The sequence below is a fragment of the Choloepus didactylus genome, chromosome 2 (assembly GCF_015220235.1).
Source record: "Choloepus didactylus isolate mChoDid1 chromosome 2, mChoDid1.pri, whole genome shotgun sequence".
Lineage (NCBI taxonomy): Eukaryota > Metazoa > Chordata > Mammalia > Pilosa > Megalonychidae > Choloepus > Choloepus didactylus.
In genome coordinates, this window is record NC_051308.1 from 153,996,911 (window position 1) to 154,021,579 (window position 24,669).

Consider the following 24,669-nt stretch of genomic DNA (forward strand, 5'->3'; position numbering starts at 1 on the left):
GGCTGCTTCTCAAAGTTCCAGTCTCCCACCAGATGATGTCAGTACTTGGCTGGACAGTCACAGCCGTCCAGTTAGCATGTTGCCAAAGTGCCAGTCCATCAGTATACTGTGCAGAGTCAGGTGTACTCCCTTGTCCATCAATGGTTGGCATGGGAGGAGCCACCTTGGGAGGATCAACAGGAGGCAGGGCATGCTGCTCTTCCACATAGCACTCTCAGTGCTATTGTTAAAAATTCAGCATTGTAGGATGTAGGCTTTCCATTTTGTCCACATGCTTAGCTGAGCACTTCCCGAATGGGGCTTAGTTTTAGTCTCCTGTGTCCACCCCTGAATGATTGTGGGCACTGGGCATGTTTGAGTTAAATCTTCCACTTTTAACAGAGCATTAGAAGCTGCATACAATTCCTTTTCCAGTGGGCTATATCTGAGTTCTGTGCCCTTCCAAAGCTGGGACCAGAATCTATTAGTTACACATTTTGCCTGTTGTCTTTGCCACAAACCCCACCCAAAGCCAATATTCGCACTAGCCACATCCAATCCACAGGATATATCAGGGTCCACCCCCCTATAAGCCTGTGCTCATGCTTTTATAAACACAGCCTGCCATGGAGAATCCCATTCCCATGCTTTCCTTTTCTTATTAGGGTGTACAAAAGTTTTAAAATTTTTAAATAGAGTATAAACAGTTTCCAATAACCTAATAAACCAAGAAAAGCTATTAATTGTTTAAGATTTAGAAGTATAGGATAACTTTGTATTTTAACAACAACAGCTAAAGGAATAGCTTTAGTTTTACCCAACCAGACAATACCCAAGAACTTGATAGAATGCCCAGGCTCTGGTAATTTGCTTTGATTTATCACCCATCCTTAACTTTCAAGGTGGGTCACCACTGTGCTAGCAGCAATTTCTAGTGCTGGAAAAGAATTACTGGTTAACATGATATCATCATTATAGTGAAACATAGGGCGTGTCATTTTCTTGAAATCTTGTGCTCCCAGTCCATGGCAGATGGTGGGACCCTGGAGGTGTCCTTGTGGAAGCACAGCAAATGTCCATTGTTGGTTTTCCCATGTGAAGGTGGATGCAGTCTAGCTGGAGGGATCTAAAATACTAAAATAAGCGCTGACAAGGTTTAACACAAAGTGAAATTGGCTTTATTGAGTACTCCTATCCTGCAACAAGGTAGCTATATTCAACACAGCTGCAAACAAAGAATTTATTAAATTAAGTTTGATATAATTAATAGTCATTTTCCAGGTACCATTAGTTTTTTCCATTGGCCCGACAGGGCTATTAAATGACCCTGGTAATTTATACTGATATATTGCCACAGAACATCTGGGGGAAGGCACCTTTTGTTGGACCAGAGGACATGTCTGCTTACTTTCCTCAGTTTTAATTTGCCAGTCTGACAGGGGCTCATCATCTTTTGATGAGGAATCAACAGGGTCCCACATTTTAGGGTTCTAAAGTCAGGGGAAGCTAGGGTATGCCTAAATTGCCCTTTGGGCAGCTTATGCCCTCTTACTCTAGTGTACTGGCATGCCAGTATTTCTAAACATTTACCCAGAGTGTCTTTCAATTCAGCTTGGGTCAATCGCACATCCCTTTCTAACTTCAATTCCTCTTCTAAGTGGCAGACTGTCGCATCAGCCGTTAAGGCCTTTTCTGTAGCTAAACACACAGCCTCCAAGAACGGCCAGGCTACTGCTGCAGCAGCCTGGTGGCTTTCCTTTTTCTCATGAAATCTTACTAGTCCTGTGGCCTGTTGCAGGAGGGCTATTAGTCCAGCCAGGGAATTATATGCATCTCAATACTCCCTCTGCAGACCCCATTCATCTAGGAGGGTAGCCACCCCTCCCCACATAAGTGTCACAGACCACTGTTCCCTTCCCCAAGTTCATGTCATCAGTGGCTGGGATTTCTTTAGTCTCAAGGCTGGCACACCAATTGTCAGGGCCCAAGAGGTCTTGTGTAGCCAAAGGACTAAAGAAAGCACCAGACACATTCTAAGACATGCGCTTTTGTTATAGGGCTTACTGACAGGGTGGGGAAGTCAAGCCACATTGCCCTGAAATCAGGAGCTTCTCTGAATGGATTCAGGAACTGCTCTGAATAGTGGCCAGTTCAGAGCACAATGTGGAAATAGCCTGTGCTTTGGGGGGCTGAATAAGCTGGTTATAAGGGCTCGACATTCCAATGGGTATGAGAACATAAGGCAGGGAGCAGGGTCGTGCAATGTACAGAGGGGTTGATTATAATCAACAGGGAGGAGGGGAGGATTATAGAGATAATAGTATCTCATTGAGTCTCAGGGAGGCACTGGTTTTGGGTATAGATTACAGTTAGCATCTGATATTACAAGGAGAATAGGTCCTTGGTCAAGCAAACTGCTGTTTGCAGTTTTCAAGACACTTGGGGGCCAGAGGCTCCCACACTCTCCTGCATATGCAGAGTGTTTATAAGTTGGTAATTTAGACTGAAGTCCAGAGCTTTATATATAAACTTGTTAAAATTCATTTTGGTAGCTCTGACTGCCTTTTAGCTCTAGATTCTTCCCCCAACAATTCACCAGCCTTCTCATCTTCAGGTCACCCCCAAATCTGCCATGCATACCTTCTGTTGCCTCATTTTAAACAGTCTATCCCATTGATAACAAGTCAGCAGTTTAATTTTCTATTGATTATGTGTAGTCAAATATGGAACTTAGTGTATAATAGCTATAGTTAGATTGACTAGATCACTCTGATCACACCGTTTATCTCATTTTTTTCAGAGAACATTGTTTTTAGGGAGAGACTAGAAAAATACCTTGAAAATATTGTTTCAGATAATTCCTTCCACAGTTGATACTACCTAGTGAGAGAGTCATGAGTGAGAAGAAAAGAGAGCCCATGTCTGGATTTTGAGGAATTCCATCATTTAATGGCAGGTGGAGGAGAGGAAGGAGGAAAATGAGGAGGTGTAGTATGTCAAAAGCTAAGAGAAGACAGTGTTTCGCGGAGGGGGGAGAGCTTGGTCAGCAGTATCTAATGCAGTAGAGAGTTCAAGGAAAGTGAGAATTGGAAAATGTCCGCCAGATTTGACAATATTAAGGTCAAAACCAACTTTAGCAAGAGCTGCTTCTATAGAGTACTGGGTGCAAAATTCAGATGGCACCAAGGTGAAGAGTAAGTATGGGTTAAAGCAAAGGAGACAGCTAAGTAAGATAACTCTTTTTAAATGATGCTCTTGAGAGGAACTGAGTAACAAGGAAAGTTTTGATTTGAAGAAGAAATGAGGAACAGGGGGAGAAGGTAGAATCAAGAATTTTATTTTTTGCATTTTTGTATTTTTGTTTTGCTTGTATTGTTCTTTAACAGAAAGAGATTTGAGCATGAAGGATCCAGTTGAGCAAGGAAAGCTGAATACACAGGAGAAAGGGATAATAATCAATGGAGGAAGGTCTCTGTAGAGATGGGAGAGGATGATATCTAAGTCATGGGAAGAGGAATTGATAGTGGGCAAAATGCAGAGTTCTCTGCCCGATGCACATAACAGCCAATCTATGACACCAGGGTTTCAAAGACAGAGTTCACTGCTACATGTGAAGCAGGAGATCAGATGGCCACTTCGCCTAAAAATCTGTCTCCCTGAGTCAGGGTTTTTATGGGTTCAAACAAGGGGAAATAGAGTTGTTACAATTACAATCACAAGTTTAAACAAGGGCTGAGACTAGGCTGGAATAACCATCACAATAGTAAGTAAACACAGGGCTGAGACTAGTTCAGGGAGTTTCAGTAATTTTAGACATTAACTTCAGGCTATTCTATAATATAATAGATGAAAAAAATCTATATAATGATTCAGTAATCATAATAATTTCTTACTTCTTAACTCTCAGTTATGGGATTATCCTTTTGTAGAAGAGAAACCTCCTGTATTATAAGAGGAAGGAAAAGAACAGATTTTTTAGATTTGGTGTGGGCAAATTGAGAGAGTTCTCATCTGATGGCTTCTGTTTTCTCTGATAGAGGTAGCATGATCAAATGCTTAGAGTGAATGGGAAGGGTTTAGGTTAGAAGAGTGTGCGAAAAAATTGAAATAATCATTTTAGACTATGGGAGAGAAATATTACCTACAAAATATAGTAGAAATGCTGGGCAGTGTTGGAGATTGTTTTGAGATTGACGATCATGAATTTGTGATAAAACCAATCCTACTACTGTGTGATATTCTCCAGCTGCTTGGACCATAAGAAAAATAGACACTGTAGTCAAGTTCATCCATGGCTAGGGCTTCACCAGACAGGTGACAATCCTGTCCAGGGAGGTTAAAGTATTGTTGAGAACATTATCAAAATGGTGGAACTGGAATCTAAGCTGGGAGACAAAGAAAGGTGAGGACTGGTTAATTGGGGGAAAGAACAGTCTCCTGGTGCATGGGTTGTGACTGTAGGAGATAGTAACTGAGGTGGAATGGAGAAGACCCATGGACATGAGGCTATCAGTTGTTTGATGTGTTGTCTCTGAAGACATTGAAATTACCTGAGGTGATCACAGTCCTTGGGGTTGAGAAGAAAACTGTATACCTAGTGACAAAATTCTTACTGACTGAGGGGAAGTTACCAGCAGGTTCAGAAGATGAACATCACTGAGGCAGATGGGGAAAAGAATGGGGAAGTAACTGTCTGGCAGTGATAAAATAGAGAGCAAAAAAAGTAATAGGTGGCATACAAGAAAAATAGCCAACTACCAGGAATTTGAAAGAAGCAGTATCTTTAGGGAAACATAAGGTTTGAGGTAGAGGGAACACTCTGAAAACATAAAAGTATTGTGGAATTTGCTTATTATAATGAAGCTGTTCCAAAAGGCACAGAGGAAAACTTAGAAACTGGAGGATAAATGAAGACCTGGGTCATTTGCCAGGAAGCATGTTGCAGAAGTGTATTGTGTAGAAGACAGGTGGTATGGGGGGGCGGGGAGTGGGATTTAAGCTTTAGGAATTTCCAGATGACAAGAGGTAGAATTAATGTCAATTCCCAAGGAGGAGGGACAATGGGGCCAGATGGCCAGAGGGCAAACTCACCCAGCTTGGGGCAAAATCTCGAAAGGGCTATGGTCTGAAGTGACATATCACTAGCCCGTGACTTTATGAGCATCTTCTGAGATACCTTCAAACCAAATACGAATACTAGTGTTCCAACCTAGCTTAGCTCCAAGACCAAAGAAAACACCAGGCATGGAGTTAGACATGAGCATAATGGGACTTACTGACAGGAGATGATTTTTCTCAGTGGCAGCCAGTTGAGGAAAGATGGAAGTTAGTGCCCGGCAAAGAGCGGGGGGTGCCAGAGGTTGGTTTATAAAGGTTAGGACAAGGACATTTCATAGGGTGTGAGAACAGAGTTTTGGCAGGGTCTTGTGACACAGGGTGTGGAGATTTGTTATCAACAGTGATCAGGAGAGAGGAGTTTCAATACTTTGTTTATGATACATTCTCACACCCCACACCCCTCCCCACCACCATCCCCCAGCACCACCACCACCCCAGGGATGTCTGATGTCTTTTAACATTTGGCCTGGTCATGTAGGTGGCTACATGAAATCATATGGAGGGGAGGGGGCCCAGACCCTTGGTCCCCACAATCCACCACCACATAGATGTTGACCATAGGATGGATATTGCATCTATATTCTACAACAACAGTGTAAGAGATAACAAAACACTAGAAGTCTCCCACACAGAGATAACAACCTCACAAAGAGATGTTGCCATGGCCAAGAAAGGGAACTAAACCATTTAGACAAGGGGTTTACTGATAATTGACTAATATTATGTATGTGCTGAATTCTGCTAGGCCAGCAAGATACTCCATGCAGTCCAATTCGTCCAAGCAAGGATGTTGTTCCAGTTTCCAAATGCAGCCATTACACAAAATACCATAAATGGATTGGCTTTTATAAGGGGGGTTTATTAAATTACAAATTAGAGTTCCGTGGCCATAAAAGTGTCCAAACTAAGGCATCAACAAGATGATACCTTCACTGAAAAACGGCCAATGGCGTCTGGAGCACCTCTGTCAGCTGGGAAGGCACGTGGCTGTTGTCTGCTGTTCCATTGCTCACAAGTTGCATTTCAAAATGGCTTTCTCCAAAATGTCTCTGGGTTTCTCTTATCTATTTTCAGCTCCTGTGCATCTAAGCATCAGGGTCCTCTCTTAGCTTCTCCAAACATCTCCAAGCATCTCCAAATGTGTCAGTATCAGCTCTTAGCTTCTCTCTAAAATGTCCCTCTCAGCTGGTCTGAGCTCCTTCTATTTGTGAGCTCTTTTATAGGACTCCAGTGATTAAGTCAAGACCCACCCTGAATAGGCAGGGTCCATATCTCCATGTTAATAATTTAATTAAATGTTTCGCCCACAGTTGATTGAGTCACATCTTCATGGAAACACTCAATCAAAAAGATTCCAACCTAGTCAATACTTATGTGTCTGCCCCCATGAGATTGTGTTAAAGAATATGGCTTTCGGGGGGACATAGTATATCCAAACTGGAACAGCCAGTAGTGCCTGAAGACGTGCATGGCAAGTCTTGCATGGCAAGTCCATGCAAACCCAACATTGAGTTTGATTGTAGGCATCAGTTACTGTACTGCTGAAGTCCACTGTAGGTAGGTGTTTGATAGGGTGCTATGGTGAAAAGAAAGATGTTTATGGGAAACAATAATTTCTATTGATAACAATATACATGCTAGAGTTCCACTGGTTGATAACAAGGTACCAGGCAGAGGAACATTATGAAGTTTTAAATTCCAGATATTCTCCCCCTGCAAGTCTTGAGGGTCTTCTATTGTTGCATCAATTGTTAATCTGGGCATAAGAAGGGTCCACACAGTCATGTAATAGTTTCTGTGGGAATAGGAGGCCCCAAATTGGTGATAAAGATTTTAACAGAATTTTTTTGCGGGGAGTACAGTATTTTGGGTAACTCTTATTCCCTAGGGACTTAGGATTCCTAACCAATGTGGCAGCATAGACCAGGACCATGGTCAATTGACCTAATTTTCCCTGTTTTGTATGTTCTGAGGCACAGGCAACATCAAATTATTACTATTTCCCCACTGAGGCTGTAAGGCAGCTGGCCCTTTAACTTGGATTCTCAATGCTTACATTGTTCCCACCATTAACAGTTCAATAGGAGCTCCAGTGTGGAGTTCAGGTGGGTTAGGGCCTGATAAAGCCCTTTAGTCCATTTTTTGTAGAGATTTCATAGTCCATAGCCCATGCTTGGGTCATTTGTCCAGTGAAAAGATTTTGCTGATCACTGTCTGTTTGTGTAGGTACACGATACAGAGCACACACTCTAAACGATGAATGGTGGCCTGCCGGTTCACCTTCCCCACCAGCAAGGCTAACAAAAGTCCTGTCCATGGCAGTAAATGCATACAATGCCCTCTCTGAGAGTGGAAAGGGACCAATGTAGTCCACTTGGCACCGGGTGAGCAGGATTTGTAACCAGCTGATGTGTTATTTGTTACAGCTCATGTGGTCATTTCAGGGAGCACAAAGGGCACTCTCTAGCGATGTTGACTCACTGCTGGCAGCAGTTACCTTTCATCATTGGCAGGCATCCCAGATGTCTTTCCACAATTCTTGTCCCAGAGGGGACAACCTATGATTGTCCATTGTTCCTGCTTCCAGGTTGCCTTCCAGGTCATAAGTCCTTTGTAAACAGCCCAGCTGTCGGTACAGATGGTTAGCACATCTCCTGGTTCATGCACTATTGCCATCCACACTGCTCTTAATTCAGCCCATTGACTGATTTGCATAGTGTCAATCTCCCACCATATAGTGTCAGTACTGGTTTGCACTGCCACAGCTGTCCATGTAGGAAGCTAACCCCAGCAGACCCATCAGTGTACCAAGCAGACTCTGGAATGATACCCATGCCTTCTATAGTGGGCAGTTCACCAGCTATTTCAGGTGCAGCAACTTTAGTTGTTAAACTTCTATAGAGGACATTGGTCCAAGAATCTCATACATTTCTACACTCAGAGGGCTGGTATTAAAAATGCTGTGCTGAGGCAGGTAGGTTTCCCATTTGGTCAGTGTGCTTAGTTGGGCACTGCCAGAACATGACTTAGAAGCTGTGTTGGTTATCCACCCCTGAATAGGGATGGCCATTTTCATGGTGACCAGGCATCTTTGCATCAGTCCTTCCACTTGCAATAAGGCATTATATGTAATACACAATTGCTTTTCCTGGGAGCTGTATCTTAGTTCTGTCCCTTTCCATAATTGTGATCAGAAGCCAAGGGGCATCCATTTAGCATGTTGCCTCTGCCACAGACCCCAACCAAAGCCAATATGAGTGCTTGCTATGTCCAGTTCAAAGGGCAGGTCTGGATCTACACCCCACCCCACCCCCAGTGCTTGTGCCTGTGCAATTGCTCTTTTTGCCTGTTCTAAAGCAGCCTGTTGGGAGGTGTCTCATTCCCAGGGATGGCTTTTCCTAATCAAAACCTACAAAGGTTTTAACATTTGGGCTAAGTGAGGAACAATGGTCTCCAATAACCCAACAACCCGAAGAAAGCCTTTAGTTGCTTTGACATTAGCAGCATGGGGAAACATTGCACCTTATCAACTACAGCAGAAGTTATAGTTTTTATCTTACCTGACCATACAACACCTAGGAATTTGACACAGTAGCCAGGGCCTTGCAGTTTGTTGCCATTGACTGCCTATCACTGACTTTCAAGGTGAGATAGCAGTGACCTTGAGGCTTTTTTTAATTCTGAAAGAGAATTACTGGTTACCATGACATAATAGGGTTACACTTGTGGGACTTTTCCACTTAGCCAAATCCTTTGCCAAAAGACCATGGCAGATGGTCAGGCTATGTACTTAGTCTTGGGGAAGCACCATAAAAGTCCATTGTTGGCCTCCCCAGGAGAAGGTGAATGCATGCTGGCTTGATCTTTATAGGGAGATGCTAAAGTGAGCATTAGCAAGATCCTCTACAGAATTGTATTGACACAATTAAGTACTAGTTTTTTGTAATAAACCAGTGATGTTTGGGACTGCAGCATAAAACAGTGGTGTCACTTTGTTTAACTCCTGATAATCTGCTGTCATGTGCTATGTTCCATCAGACTTTCATACTGGCCACACAGGACTATTGAAAGGGCTATGGGTGGGTCTTATTATCCACACCTGCTCCAACTCCTTGACAGTGGCTGAGATTTCTTGGTGCCCTCTTGGAAGTTTATATTGTTTTGTAGCCATGACGCTCTGAGGCAGGGGTACTTTTACAGGGACCCATTTTGCCTGCCCCTTTAAGACAGCTTTGATCACTCTATACCAGAGGTGGAATTCCCCTATAGTGGTGGGTAATGTGGCATTCTGTAGAAGATCAATTCTAAAATGTATTCCAGTATAGGGGAAATATATACCACATTAAAATATAATTTGTACAAACATGGCCTATTCCACAGCATTTTTTTATGCCTACCATTTCTAATCTCCGGGACCAGTAAGAAAACAAATAATAATTTTAAACTACACTTCCCCCATCTCTCTGAACCCAGCCCTTCCCTCTTAGCTGCCTTAGGTGCTTAGGCCCTAGGAGTAGGGATAGGTGAGACAGAAAGAATGAGGCCTGGCCTCTTGAACTTGGATTTAAAAGTTTTAAATCATGGCAGTGGGATTTTGGCATTTCTACACACTTCTTTTAAATATTTCCATTTCCTAGATCTGTTTCACTTAAAGCTGTGGCCTGGACAATTGGAAAAGTTCTTTGCCTTTTCCAGAGACAGACCTCTGGCAGCCTTCTGCTGCCTTAGGGAAATTTCCAGGGGTGATTTCTTTTTAATGTCCAGGTTTGTTTACAGTAATTACAAAATTAAGACTCTGAACCCTGCTCCCCAGGGTGTTTTTTTTCCCCCCTTCTGGGACTCCAGGAGTAGCAATTTATATATATGCTTATTCATTTTTAAGCAATTCAAATGGAGCTTTTTAAGAATTTTTGTTAATTTGTTATTACCATCTGGAACTATGAAAAGATACATTGAACAGGCAGACAAGACACAAATAGAAAGTTAGTTACAAGAAACAGAAACACAGAAATACTTTTGAGAGGGGCAAATACAGGATTGAATATACATCATCTCATCCCATTTCTACCCTTTCTCAGAACTCTAATTATAATACAGTGTTCTTTCCATAGAGCCATTTTTCTCCTGATTTTAAATCATATGGAGGCTAGATTATGTTACAGAAATAAACTTGTTTTCTCATAGGCTCATAACTAAAATCTTCCCAATTGTTTAATACAGCCAAAAAGTTCCCATTCTTCCTCCCCTTCCTTTTCCAAGGAGGAATCTATGGGGTCCCAGGCTTTAGGATCCCATCCCAGAATAGTTAAAATTCCCCAGACCGAAGCCTGAGGCAACTTACAACCACTGACCTGGGCTAAGCTGCATGCCAGAGTCTCTAACTGATCATCTACCTGGAATCCTTCATTTCCTCCCGGGCAAGATGCATATCTCTTTCTATTTTTACTTTCTCCTCTAAGCAGTACACAGTAGCTGTCACGGCTTTTTCTGCCTCAGCAGCCAGCTGGAAGTCTCTTAACAGGGGCCATGCTATGGCTGCCACTATTTGGTGGTCTCTTTTCTTTTTGTTGAAATTTAGTTGTCCTCATACCAGTTTGGATGAATTATGTCCTCCCCAAGTGCCATGTTCTTTGATGCAGTCTTGTGGGGGCAAACATACTATTCATACAGGATTGAATATACGTCATCTCATCCCATTAGGGATTAGGTTGGAACCTATTGATTCAGTGACTCAATCAACTGTGGGTGAGAACTTTCATTGGATTATTTCCATGGAGGAGTTGCCCCACTGAAGTACTTTAAAAGCAGCCACACAGCCCAGATGCTAGAGCAACTGAGAGTAATATCTTGAAGAGCTGCTGCAGCTAAGAGAGGACAGACTGGCCCAAGAGCAACACTATGGAGACCGTCAATTTGAAACACAACCTGGGAGCAAGTAGATGCCAGCCATGTGACTTCCCAGCTAACAGAGGTTTTCCAGATGCCAATGGTCTTTCTCCAGTGAAGGTACCCTTTGTTGATGCCTTACCTTGGATACTTTATGGCTGTAAGACTGTAACTTTGTAACCAAATAAACCCCCTTTATAAAAGCCAATCCATTTCTGGTGTTTTGCATTTCGGCAGCATTAGCAAATTGGAACAGATTTTGGTACCAGAGAAGTGGGGTGCTGCTGAGCTTGCAAATACCAAATGTGTTGGAACAGCTTTTTAAATGGATACGGGGAAGATTCTGGAAGAATTATGAGGAGCTTGATAGAAAAGGCCTAGAGTGCTTTGAAGGGACTATTGGTAGAAATACGGACTGTAGAGATACTTCTGATGAGGCCTTGAGGAGAAATGTTGAATGCGTCATTGCAAACTGGAAGGAAGGCAATCCTTGCTTTAAAGTGGCAGGAAATTTGGCAAAATTGAGTCCTGTTGTTGGATGGAAGGCAAAACTTGAAAACAATGAGCTGGGATACTTAACTGACAAGATTTCTACACTAAATATTAAAAGTATGGTCTGGCTTCTCCTTGCAGCTTATAGTAAAGTGCTAGAGAAGAGAGATAAACTTAGAACTAAACTGTTGGGTTCAAAGAAATCAGAAGCTGATTGGAAAGTTTTGGGCTTCCAAGAACTGAGACCCCAGAAGCTACAGCCCCACATGAAATGGTGGAACCTGACCACCATTTCAGTACAAGCCGGGATTGGAGATGGAGTTATCCAGAAAGGATTTGTGGCAAGTCCTATTGTGTGACTGTTTCAACTCCTGTATGCTTCATGCCAAGCCAACAAGATTTTTGCAACATCTGTATAGACAGAGCCACTGCCAGTCTGGACTGGAGGGAATGGAAAAGGAACAAATTGAAGGAAAAAATTCTTTAATAACAGAATCATGGAAATTGAGATCTGGAATCAAGAATTCTTGGGCAAAAAGAGCAGAGCAACCCAGGCACATGGAAAGGGTGAGCTTGCCCCGGAGGTTGAGGGCAGGCCTTCTGCCTTGATGCTTAGGAAGAGCGCTGCCACCCCAGACCTCAAAGAGGGTGGAGCACATTCCCTGGGGGTTGGGGAAAGCCTGGCTGCCACTCCACTGTTCAGAGAGGAGAAAGCCTTTGCCCCGTAAAGGCAGAGTCTGGGTGGCACCCCGATGTTTGAGGAGGGTGGGGCCGAGAAGAAGGTGGTCTCCCCAATGTGTGTATGTGTTGGAGCACTCACCCCATTGTTTGGAGACAAAAGGGCTGTGCAAAGGCCCTTAGGAAGGATTAGACTCCTGCTTTCTCAAGCCCCAGGGATACAACATCACTCTGTAAATAACACAAAGACTGTGAAATCTAATGGAATTTGCCCTTTGGGTTTTGGGAACTGTTTTGGTCCTGTTAACCCTGTTTTCCTTTCAGTTTCTCCTCATGGCAATGGGAATGTTTTTCCTGTGATTGTCCCTACTTTGTATATTGGCAGTATGTAACTTGTTCTAAGTTTCACAGGTCCATAGCCAGAGGGGAATTTTGCTTTAGGACAAGACCACACATGTGACTGATTTTGGTAGGATCTTGTGCTTAGTTATTTTTACTAAAATGATTTAAGTTTTTGTGATATTGTGATGGGATGAATGTATTTTATATTTGGAAAAAATCATGCCATTTTGGCATCCAGGGGTTGGAATGTGCCAGTCTGGATATATTATGTCCCCCAAAATGCCATGTTCTTTGATGCAATCTTGTGCTGTTAGATGTACTAGTTTGATTAGGTTGGAACCTATTGATTCAGTGTTTCCACAGAGGTGTGACTCAATCAACTGTGGGTGAGACCTTTCATTGGATGATTTCCATGGAGTTGTTGCCTGGTGTTTTGCAAAATGGCAGCGTTAGCAAACTGGGACACCTGGTATCTGTTGCAAAACAGTTAGCAACCCCACTGGAGTTTTTAGGATGTTTCCATACTCTCGTGACTGTCTTTATTTGTCCAGGAAGACAGCCACCTCTCCCCACAGGGATGATATGGGCCAATGAGGAATCCCTGATGGATTCTCCCTTTCCAGAACGCATGCCTGCAACAGCTGGCAGCTCTTTGGTCTCCTGGCTGACTCACCAATTGTTCCAACTCAGCTTACTCCCAAGACCAAAGAACACACTGGGCACAGAGTTAGACATGAGTTTAATAGCGCTTAATGACAGGAGATGATTTTTGTCTGTGGCAGCTGGCTAAGATGGACATTAACACCCCACAAAGAGCAGGGGATGCCTGGGGGTGGTTTATAAGTGTTAGGACAAGGATATTTCATAGGATGTGAGAACAAAGTATCAGCAGGGTCTTGTGACACAAGATGTGGAGATTTGTTATCAACAGTGATCAGGGGAGGGGAGTTTTAGTACTTTGTTTATGATACATTCTTTCCCCCTTTGGGGAAGTCTGATCTTTTAATGTTTGTCCCAGTCAAGTAGGCAGCTATGTGAAATAACTCATTTTTACTATGGAGGGAAGTGGACCCAGGCCCTGGGTCCCACACTGAGAGTCAGCAAGAGTTAGTGACTGGTCAAGGATACATGCCTCTTTTTCTTTTTTTTTTCATTTCAAGAATGAGGTTGAGAATCCAGGAGTCCTGATTCCTAGTTCCTCCCTTCCCCATCCCAGTCTATCAGAAGAAGGCAGAAGAGACTTCTCTTTTTTCATTTTACTTGCAAGAAAACATGTTGCTTCCACTTTGTTAGAATATTTATATCAGGCTGAACTTAAATAAATGGACATTTATACGCTGGAAAAATATGTTGTCCTAGGTCAGTTAAAGAACTCCATGGTAGTAAAGATTGTCCAAGATAGTTCTTGTTTGTTCATAATACCTTTTCTTAAAACTCCCTATTGCCCAATCCAGATATTTTATTCCTGAACACAACAATTAATGACATAAGAATAGCATGTCTTGATTTAAGAAAACCAAATCTCCAACCTCAGAGACATAAAACATGTCTTTACCAAAGAGATAAATATTTTATAAAAGGATTCTTCTCAGGGTTACTTTAAATAGCCCACTTAAATCAGTTTGTAATGTGATTTTATATGTTAATTCCATCTTCCTAAAATTATTTCTCAAGTGTTTACTATGTGCCAGGAATACAGCAGTGAACTAAACACACTAGATTCCTACTCAGAGAGTTTATTTCCTAAATTATCCAATGAATGCATGAGTGATGAGCCACACAAATAAACAAAACATATGCTTTGTAGAAAATTAAAATAGGCTGACAGGATGTAGAATGGCTAAGAGGCTCTAAAAGATTGTGTGGTCAGAGAAGGCTTTTCTGAGGATCAATTGTTTAAGCTGAGATTTTACTGACAAGATCAGGATTTTATATTCCATTTTTAAAGAAACATCCAATATATTGTTTTCATTGTTAAAGTTTTCTGTAGCCTTAAGATTTTGGTAACTTCTTTAAGAGATTCATAACTGACTTTAATGCCCCTTTTGAATCCAGAGACTATCTCTTTTTCTGTCTCAGGTTTGATTAACTATTAGAGATAGGGCAAATACCATCCACTGATACAACAGGCTTATATACTTAATAGAACAATATTCTCAGAGTAAAACTTTAGGAGAAGTTTCTGTTTACCTGAATGTTTTTGGAAAACTGAGTTTTCTTTCCACTTCAAAGTGGCGATATAGTAATGGAATTTCATATGCTTTGACCTCCCTGTATTCACTCATGACTGATAGTTTCCTTACAGGTAGAGAAGCAATTTGGAATGCATGCCTATTATGTAACTGCAATCTATTAAAATGGCTTGCTAGCTTTCTGTGGAATTATTAAGGGAAATACCATCTGAGAAAATAACCTATGATTCACTCATTTTTTTTTACATTTATCAAGGATCTATTATCATCCTTCCCTTGAACAGCTTTAATTTACTGTTGTTACACATTGTACCTTTGCTAGTGACTGTTACCAGATGATTCTGAAATTTGAGTAGTCCCTAGATGGAAATATTCTGAATTTTACAGCATCACAAATGGAATTTTTATTTACTGTCATGTAATGTAATTGACTAAATTAAAGACTTTTTGAGTTCAAAATCTCCTTACAGATCACTGGTTTAAACAATGTATGCATAAATTTGTATAAGATAAGGGGGAATAAATTTATTGGAATGATTCCAGTGATGAAAGATTATATCATAGAAAGAAAATTCAGCTATCAAAAAATTTTTACTTGTATTTCAAATAAGCTTATGATAAATCAGCTGTAAGTATCTGTCCTAGTTTGCTAATGCTGCAGAATGCAAAACACCAGAGATGGATAGGCTTTTATAAAACGGGGGTTTATTTCACTACACAGTTACAGTCTTAAGGCCACAAAGCGTCCAAGGTAACACATCAGCAACCGGGCACCTTCACCTGAGGATGGCCAATGGTGTCCGGAAAACCTCTGCTAGCTGGGAAGGCAGCCGGCGTCTGCTCCAAAGCTCCGGCCTCAAAATGGCTTTCTCCCAGGACGTTCCTCTCTAGCAAGCTTGCTTCTCTTCAAAACATCACTCCCAGCTGCACTCTCTTCCTCCCCCCCCCGAGTCAGCTCATTTATGTAGCTCCACCGATCAAGGCCCACCCCGAATGGGTGGGGCCACACCTCCATGAGAACATCTCATCAGAATCATTGCCCACAGCTGGTTGGGGCACATTCCAAGCTAATCCAACCATCACCAAAACGCCTGCCCCACACAAAACCACAAAGATAATGGCATTTGGGGGACACAATACACTCAAACCGGCACAGTATCTGATAGTGATTTCTCATCTACTTGCTTCTGTTTTCAATGTTTATTTTATTCCAAAGGCATGTTTTTGGCCCAGAGAAGACTCTGCTATCTTCACTGTAGAGCAAACTTCCTGAAGACAATTTATCCTTCAAAAATTCTTGGCTTCTCTACATCTACTGTAGGTATTGCTTATCACTTACAGATTAAAATATTGAACATATTTTGTGTTGTCAAAAAAGGTGCAATTTTCAGACATACTTTTTATAGATATTTTATTAAAAGGATTGTTTCTATTATGTAAGTCAAAGGTACCTCTTGTCATTGGCTGGAACTATATTTACTAAGCACCTACCTATCTGCCTGTGTATTAGGCTTTGTGCTGGGTGATATAATTCTTTATCTCATTTAATCTTCACAAAAGCCTTCAAGTTATGAACTGTTATATCCCTATTTTTACAGATGAGAAAATGGAACCTTAGAGAGGTTTAGTAACATGCCCAAGGTCACACAGCTTATACGTGGTATAACCAAATTGCCAAAAATCTCTCTGTCTAGCTCTGACACTGTAAAGGGCAGGCTCTGTCCACTCTAAAAAGAATATTATAGTGATTAAAAGCATTGGCTCTGTGGCTTCCGGTTTATAAGAAATACAGTAGATCGAGGAACAGGTTAAGTGACATCATGAAAAAGCAAACAAGACAAATCCCAAATCATGTGTAGAGTCATGCTACACATAGGTTATCTAAGCCAGTTTCTTCAGTGAGTTAGTGGTATAGAGGAGAGAAGGAGGGTGATGTTTGGGAGTGACTGCTCTGGGATTAAAAGAGGCTTGAGAACCACAACCACTAAATGCAGTGTGAGGACCTTGTTTAGGAACCTGATGCTATTTTTAAAAACGATCAGAGAAATATGAATGTGGACTGGGTATTTGATGTTACATAGGAATTATTGTTGATTAGGTATAAAGATGACATTACAGTTATATCAGAAAATGCCCATATTTTTTAGAGATATATGTGAAGTATAGAGGTAAAATGACTTGAGGTCTAGAATTTGCTTTAAAATTACTCAGCAATAAGAAATAAAAGAAAAAGGGATAAAAGGGAGCGATAAATCGAGTGAGGCAAAATCTTGATAATTATTTAATCTGGGTGATGTGTATATGAGTTTTATATTAGGTTGAATCATTTGAAACTTTTGTAGGCCAAAGATGGTCAAGTATTGATAATTTCACATGGTTGAATCTAATTCTAATCTCTCAAGTTTTATGTGGGTTTGAAATTTTCATAAAAAGCCATCAACTTCTCCCTCTACATGTAGATACTATAAATTCCACCTCATAAGTGTCTTGAATTCTATCCGTTTTCTTTATTACAACTATTAACTACCTAAATTCTGGCCCTCTTCCATATTCAGAAATTGGTTAAAGCTAAGGAAATGGATGAGGTCATCTGAGTAATCTTATGTAGCCACGGTACTAAACTAAGGGTGTTTCTGCATAGAATTATCATCTGGGGAGCATTTTTAGAAGTCCAGGACCCATCCTGAGCAATTCTGATTCTGTAAATCTAAAGTACATTTTGAAAAATCTTTCCAAAACTTTCTGATGTATGTTCCCATGTAAGAACCACTGACAATGCATTACTCAAACTTGGAGATTTTCTGGGGTAGAATTCAGCCCTTTCTATCTTTTAACAACCACACCAAAAAAGTCCGTATGGTTCATCCAGGTCTTTGCATTCAAACAATCACACAGATAAATAAGTTTCTTCAATGGCAGACTGGTCAGTGTTATCAAGAATAGTAGTGGTAAGTTTAAATCCAGAAAGATTTACCAGAACCAGATTACTTACTGTAAGCCTGTTCTCACTAAAGTGGCTACAGTTAAATCCTTTTCATACACACCATCAATGTCACTGACACTTACTATGGAGGTTACAGGAATGGAATGGGAGATGGGCAACAGGAGCTTCACTGTATATGCATTGTTTGTTATTTTTACAATAACAAATAAAATAATAAATGCATTTTTTATTGTGAACTCTGGCATATATATGTAACAGTGGAACTTTCAAAGTATGATTTAACAAGTAGTTAGAGAACAAATTTCCAAGAATGTCATGGGTCACAGCTCCACAATTGCAGCCATTTCCATTATTGTAAAATATTACATACATACAGAAAGGTGTTAACTTTCGATGTACAGCTCAACAAGCAGTTATATAAGTAATTTCAAAAATTATTATGGGTTACCGTTCCATAATAATTCTTCCAGTTCCTTCCTTGTTATGCAGTATAGGGTATGTACAGAAAAGTGAAGACCCTCAGAACAAAATTCGAGTAGCGATAGAGCAAATTTCAAAGATTGTTATAGGGTACAGGTCCACCATGTCATTTAATACTTTTGTAATTTTAAATAAATAATATCTTAATTAAAAAAAAAAGACTGCTATATTGCAAGAAGAGAAAAAGAAACAAGGGGAACAGTAATGATTAAGTTCATATGTCAACTTGGCTAAGTTAAGCAAGCACTGGTCTGATTGTTAGTGTGAGGATATTTCATGAATTTAAATCATCAGTATGTTATTTGCTTCTGTGGCTGATTATATCTACAATCAACTGAGGATTGCCTTCAACAATAAGAGATGTCTCATCTAATAGTTGTAGGCCTTAAAAGGAGAACTGATGATTTCAGCAGTCAGAAGGGAGAATCTCCATCTCTATTTCAGCCAGCCAGCCTCTCCTGGGGACCCAGCTTGCACCCTGCTCTATGGAACTTGGACTTGCCCATCCCCACAGTCACCTGTGCCAATTCCTATTTAAAAAAACCTCATAATATTTATATATGCACACACACACACACACACACACACACATCTCTTCTTGGTTCTGTTTCCTAGAGAACCCTGACTGATACAGGAACCTAGAATGAAAATAACCCTTTCCCTAATTTTATCGCCCAATATTTAGATCTTTTTTTGTCTTTATTTTATTGCTTTTCTTTCCATACACTGGCTAAAGGGAGTGTCAGTCACAAGATTTTCACAAGCACATTGGTCACATAATAAAAGCCAATTAGTTATACAATCATCATCAAGAATCAATTCCACTGGATTACAATTCAGTGGATTCAGATCTTTCCTTCTATCTATTCGAATACACTAGAAACTAAAAAGGAATATCTATATAATGCATTAGAATAGCCTCCAGAATGACCTCTCAATTTTTTTTAAATCTCTTAGCCACTGAAACTTTATTTTGTTTCATTTCTTTCCCCCCTTTTGGTCAAGAAGACTTTCTCAATCCCATGATGCCAGGGCCAGGCTCATCCCTGGGAGTCAAGTCCCATGTTGCCAGGGAGACTTACACTCCTTGGAGTCATGTCCCACATAGTGGGGAGGGCAGTGAGTTTATTTGCAGAGTTGATTGAGAGAAAGAGGCCACATAGGAGGAACGAAAAAGGTTCTCTTGGGGTGATCTTAGGCATAATTATAAGCAGGCTTAGCTTCTCCTTTGCAGGAATAAGTTTCATAAGGGCAAGCCCCAAGATCGAGGAGTCCCTAATTTGTGAGAATATCAGGAATTCCCCAGGTGGGTATGTTTAATATTTTCACATTTTTCCCCAGTCCCTCAAGGGGACTTTGCAAATACTTTGCAAATATTTTCTGCCCGAAATACTCTGGGATGTATCAGGGTATTACAGTAACCTGTACAGAATAACAAGGTCTCATTTCCTACTCTAGGTTCCATGTAATTATGTTGTTTGAATAAACTGACCATTGAAGTTGTTAGATGGTGTGCTACAGAGAATATATGTTTTGTACCAAATGAACATCTCTTAAATAACAGTTAAAACATAGGAATAGATGTGACTGCCGTAAGAGCTTACAATCTATGAACCTTTAAAATAAACCTTATTGAATGTTTTGTTCTCTTTCATCATTGATTGCCCAATCTCTGCCCAGGTTCTATCCCCTGATAACCTATACTCTCGAATTCAATTCTCAGCATTTGTTCAATATTTGTCCTTTCATTTCTGCACAGCTCTCTTTTGTTGTGAAAAATTTATTTTTCATTTAAACACAACATCTCCTTACTCCCTTTGGTATAAAGTTAATTGTCCTACTTGTATCCAAGAGAATCTTTTCCACTCAGAAGGGAACTAATTTTTCAGTATATGGCATGTGCCAAGAACTGTGCTTTTCTATGTACAGATTCAACTCATATAATTAATTTAATCAATTGCCTGAGGCTGGCATTAATGAGGAACTGAGTTTTAGAGAAGTCAAGTAGCCTGCCTTTTTTTTTTTTAATCATCATTTTATTGAGATATATTCACATACCACACAGTCATACAAAACAAATCGTACTTTCGATTGTTTACAGTACCATTACATAGTTGTACATTCATCACCTAAATCAATCCCTGACACCTTCATTAGCACACACACAAAAATAACAAGAATAATAATTAGAGTGAAAAAGAGCAATTGAAGTAAAAAAGAACACTGGGTACCTTTGTCTGTTTGTTTCCTTCCCCTATTTTTCTACTCCTCCATCCATAAACTAGACAAAGTGGAGTGTGGTCCTTATGGCTTTCCCAATCCCATTGTCACCCCTCATAAGCTACATTTTTATACAACTGTCTTCGAGATTCATGGGTTCTGGGTTGTAGCTTGATAGTTTCAGGTATCCACCACCAGCTACCCCAATTCTTTAGAACCTAAAAAGGGTTGTCTAAAGTGTGCATAAGAGTGCCCACCAGAGTGACCTCTCGGCTCGTTTTGGAATCTCTCTGCCACTGAAGCTTATTTCATTTCCTTTCACATCCCCCTTTTGGTCAAGAAGATGTTCTCCGTCCCACGATGCCCCGGGTCTATGTTCCTCCCCGGGAGTCATATTCTACGTTGCCAAGGAGATTCACTCCCCTGGGTGTCTGATCCCACGTAGGGGGGAGGGCAGTGATTTCACCTTTCAAGTTGGCATAGCTAGAGAGTGAGGGCCACATCTGAGCAACAAAGAGGCTTTTTAAAACTTTTTTAAAAGTTTTGTTGTCTTGACCTGACTTTCCATTTTCTGGTATTCCAGTTCTATTTACCTGTTCTATCCACTGCCAGGTTTAGAGAAACCCTTGTTATCAATAAACTTGTTTCATAGACTCGTGACTCATGCAAATATAAAAATGAACATGGTGTTAAAGATTTTTATTTTTCTGACTGATATGAGGGAACCAGACAAAAGTTATAACTCATTCAAAGGAAAGGTCAAAAGGAAGTGAGTTGCAAATGAAGGCAAAACTGGTTTTTCCACAGAGAGGAGGGGAGCTATTCAAAACTCTGCTGACTGGAATTTGCATGCCCATCAGTTTTGTACAATAAAAAGAGATAACAAAATAGCCCAAGGACAATGAACAGGGCTAGAATCAGCCCAAAAAGGTGTGCTATAGCCAGTGCATACTGTTCCTTTGTACACATTTTTTTTCTACCTTATATTATCTCAAAGGAGGTCCAAATTCTTTCCCTTTCACCCATTTATTTAGTCAATAAATATAAAATAACTACACTATACTGGACACAAGTAACTCTGTAAAATAAAACAACTAAATATTTGTTACTTAAAATTCCCAGTTAATTCTTTTGACTCAATTATAATTGGAATTTTTCTTATAGGTCTTTAAGTCTTTGGTGCTTACTATGCATTTCCCCTTCTTGGTACTTCTTTTCAGTTCTTCCACCATTACAGGAACATTCTGTTTTTTTCTTCTGCCATCTAGTGGTAAAAGAATGTAATTTGTTTTTTGACTATATAGTGACACCTTTGGAGCACATCTGAAATGTCTGTAATAATTTTGATAATGTCTTCTTGCTTGATGGGCATTTTGTCTGGAGGGAGGAAGAGGGCATGATTTCAGAATACCCTGGCAGCTTTTTAAAATCAACTTTATCGAAGGATAATTTACATACAATTTTGACAGATGTCTTTTGTTTTCCACCATCAAATGCAGAACATTTCTGTCTCCCCCAGAAGAATCTTCAAACCTCCTTGTTGTCCATCCCTCATTCTGCTTATCTGCTTTTTGTCACCATAGATTAGTTTGCATTTTCTGGAACATTATGTAAATGCATTTATACAGTGTGTAAATTTTTGTCTGTCTTCTTTCAGAACCAAGCCTGAAAATTTTGAGATCCATCCATGTAGTTGTATATATTTAAGCAGTTCATTCCTTTTTATTGCATTCATTATGTGAATGGACCACAATTGTTTATTCACCTATTGATGGACATTTGAGTTTTTTCCAGTTTTTGGCAATTGTGAATAATGGTAATATGAACATTTGTGTGTAAGTCTTCATGTGGAAATAGGTTTTCATTTTTCTTGAGTAAATATCTAGTAGTAGAATGGCTGGGTTCTATGGTAGATATACACATTTAATTTTTTAAGTACTGCCAGTTTTCCATGTTGTTTTGATTTACCCTTCTCTGATGACTAATGATGTTGAGCATCTTTTCATGTGCTTTTTTTGCCATTTGTATATCTTCTTTTTTGAAGTGGTTATTCAGGTCTTTTGCCCATTTTTAATTGGGGTGTTTGTTTTCTTATTGAGTTATAAAACTTCTTTATATATTCTGCAAAAAAAGGCCTTCATAAGATGTATGTATCATAAATATTTTATCCAATTATGTGTATTTCATTTAATCCTTGTGACTATCCTATAAGTACTATTTTTATCTCCAATTTACTGACAAAGAAATGCAGGTTTGGAGGGGTTAAGTAATTTTCCTTAGTTACTTTGTTAATGTCTTTAATCACTGTACTGTGTCACCCTAAGCAATAGTATTATTAATTCAAGGAATATTTTTTACTGAGAATCTAATATATTAATATAAATATACAAATACATGTAAATATATACACTTTTTTTCTTTCTAGGTATAAGAAAGGAAGATATAAGACAAAGTTCAGATTCTCAAAGAGAAGCTGAAAATAGACATGTACACATACACCATCTAAATTGTGATAAGTATAAAGAAAGCAGTCTAGGGGAGAATAGGGGAAGAGATTAATTCTAACTGGGAACCTGAAAATATTACTTGGAGGAGTTGAATTTAAGGTGTAATCTTGTAGGGTTGATTGTGTTTAAATAGGTGGGGATTATGGAAAAGACATGTCGAACAGAGGAAAGAAATTGAATAGAAAGCATGGGAAGTAGAAAAGTACTGAATGCAATTAGAGAATGGCAAGTGGTTGTATGCTATTGAATCACTGTGTGGAAAGGGATGGTATTGTGGGAGATAAAAAGACTCCCAAGAGCTTTGAATGCCATGTTGGAGTTGGAATTACATTCCATAGATGATGGGGAGTCACTGAAGATTTTAGAGCAAGATAATATCTCCTAATTTGTGTTTCAAGTACAGGACTCTGGAGCACTGCAAATGAGGCAGTACACCATTGTGGTTATTCAATTGTGATAATTCAAAGGAAAAGAATTTCATTCATATGTTCAGAAAATACCTTTTGAACACCTTATGTGCCATGTACCATTTTAGACTCTATGGATACAGCACTGAACAAGACAAGTCCCTATTTTCTGAGGTTTATATTTTTTAAAGAGACAGATAATTGACAAGTAAAAATAAATAACCTCCAATAGAGAAATAGGCTAAAATCATTGGTGGGTAATGTAGGAGAGAGGGGAAAGGTAAGTTAAGGCCAGATACTCTTAGAAGACCTGTCTGAGGAGGTTATATTTAAACAGAGTGCTTAATTAAATAAAGAGAAGGGCATTCCCAGCAGAGGATACAGCAAGTACAAATGCAAAGACTCGTATCAGTCAGCTTTGCTGCAGTAACAAACAACCACAAAACCTTATAGGCTTACATCAATAAAATTTCATTTTCTCGTATTATACGTAGGCTACAGGTCAGTTGTGGCTGGCTATGCTCCAGTTTGATCTCTGCTCTATGTTCTTTTTTTCCAGTACCTCTGTTGAAGAAATAGCTCCTATGTGAGACATGGTCTTTACATGTAGAAATGAAAACAAGATGCTCAGTCAATCCCTGCAACCACATTTAAAGTTTCTCTTTGGACATAGTGCATGTCACATTCACATTCCATTGACCAAAGCAAATCACATGCCCCCATCCAAAGTCACTCTTTGAAAGAGAGGCGTGAAGAATTATATAGGGTAATATAATCTACAAAATATGTGAACAAACCTGGAAGGTTAAGGTGCAGAAAGAAAAAAGGCTCGATGAGAACCTTTGTGTGTTTTGTTCAATGATGTAGCCCAGACAGAAGGGTGCCTTGCACTTAATAAGTACTCAATAAATATTTGTGGCATGAATGAATGAAAGAAAGCCAGTGTGGTTAGAATGTAGTGGAAAGGAAGAGATAAGATCAGAGAGGTAAGCAGATTAGGTAGATTTTTCTAAGTCATGGCACAAGATCTTAAAGTTGGGATCTTATTCCAAAAGACAATAGGGAGGCATTAATGGGTTTTAAACAAGGGAGCAAAGTGTTCTGATTTATATTTTAAAAAGATTGCTTTGACATCAGTATGGTAAATGGATTCTAAGTTGGCAAAAGTAGAGACAAGGAAACTGTTTCATAGGTTACTTAGGTTGGTGGCCAGAACTAGGGAACGGATCATTACGATGGAGAGGAATGATCAGGTCTGGGATGTATTTTGGAGGAAAAGTAGATAGGATTTGCTAACTTTTAGAAAGTATGTGCTGTTAAAGGCAGAGCCAAAAACTTGTCATCAATTCTAAATCATCCTTCCTGAAAGCAGGACAAATTTTAATAGTAACATCCTCAAAAACTAAGAAAGGATTTGGGTCGCC

The 24,669-nt window shown here is 39.9% G+C and overlaps 1 protein-coding gene across 3 annotated transcripts in view; it reads left to right on the forward strand.

Moving 5' to 3' along the window:
• The window catches only part of KYAT3 (kynurenine aminotransferase 3), an 85,147-nt gene that overhangs the window by 3,853 nt on the left and 56,625 nt on the right, over nucleotides 1-24,669 (forward strand). For 2 of the 3 annotated variants that reach the window (XR_005215305.1, XM_037826699.1), the window contains exon 2: nucleotides 15,904-16,004. The exons of the other annotated variant lie outside the window; for it this stretch is intronic. Coding sequence is in view for 1 of the 2 variants with exons in the window: in XM_037826699.1 (XP_037682627.1) it covers nucleotides 15,906-16,004 (99 nt within the window). In the remaining variant the exon portion in view is untranslated. The remainder of the gene's footprint in view (nucleotides 1-15,903; nucleotides 16,005-24,669) is intronic. 3 annotated transcript variants of the gene reach the window in all.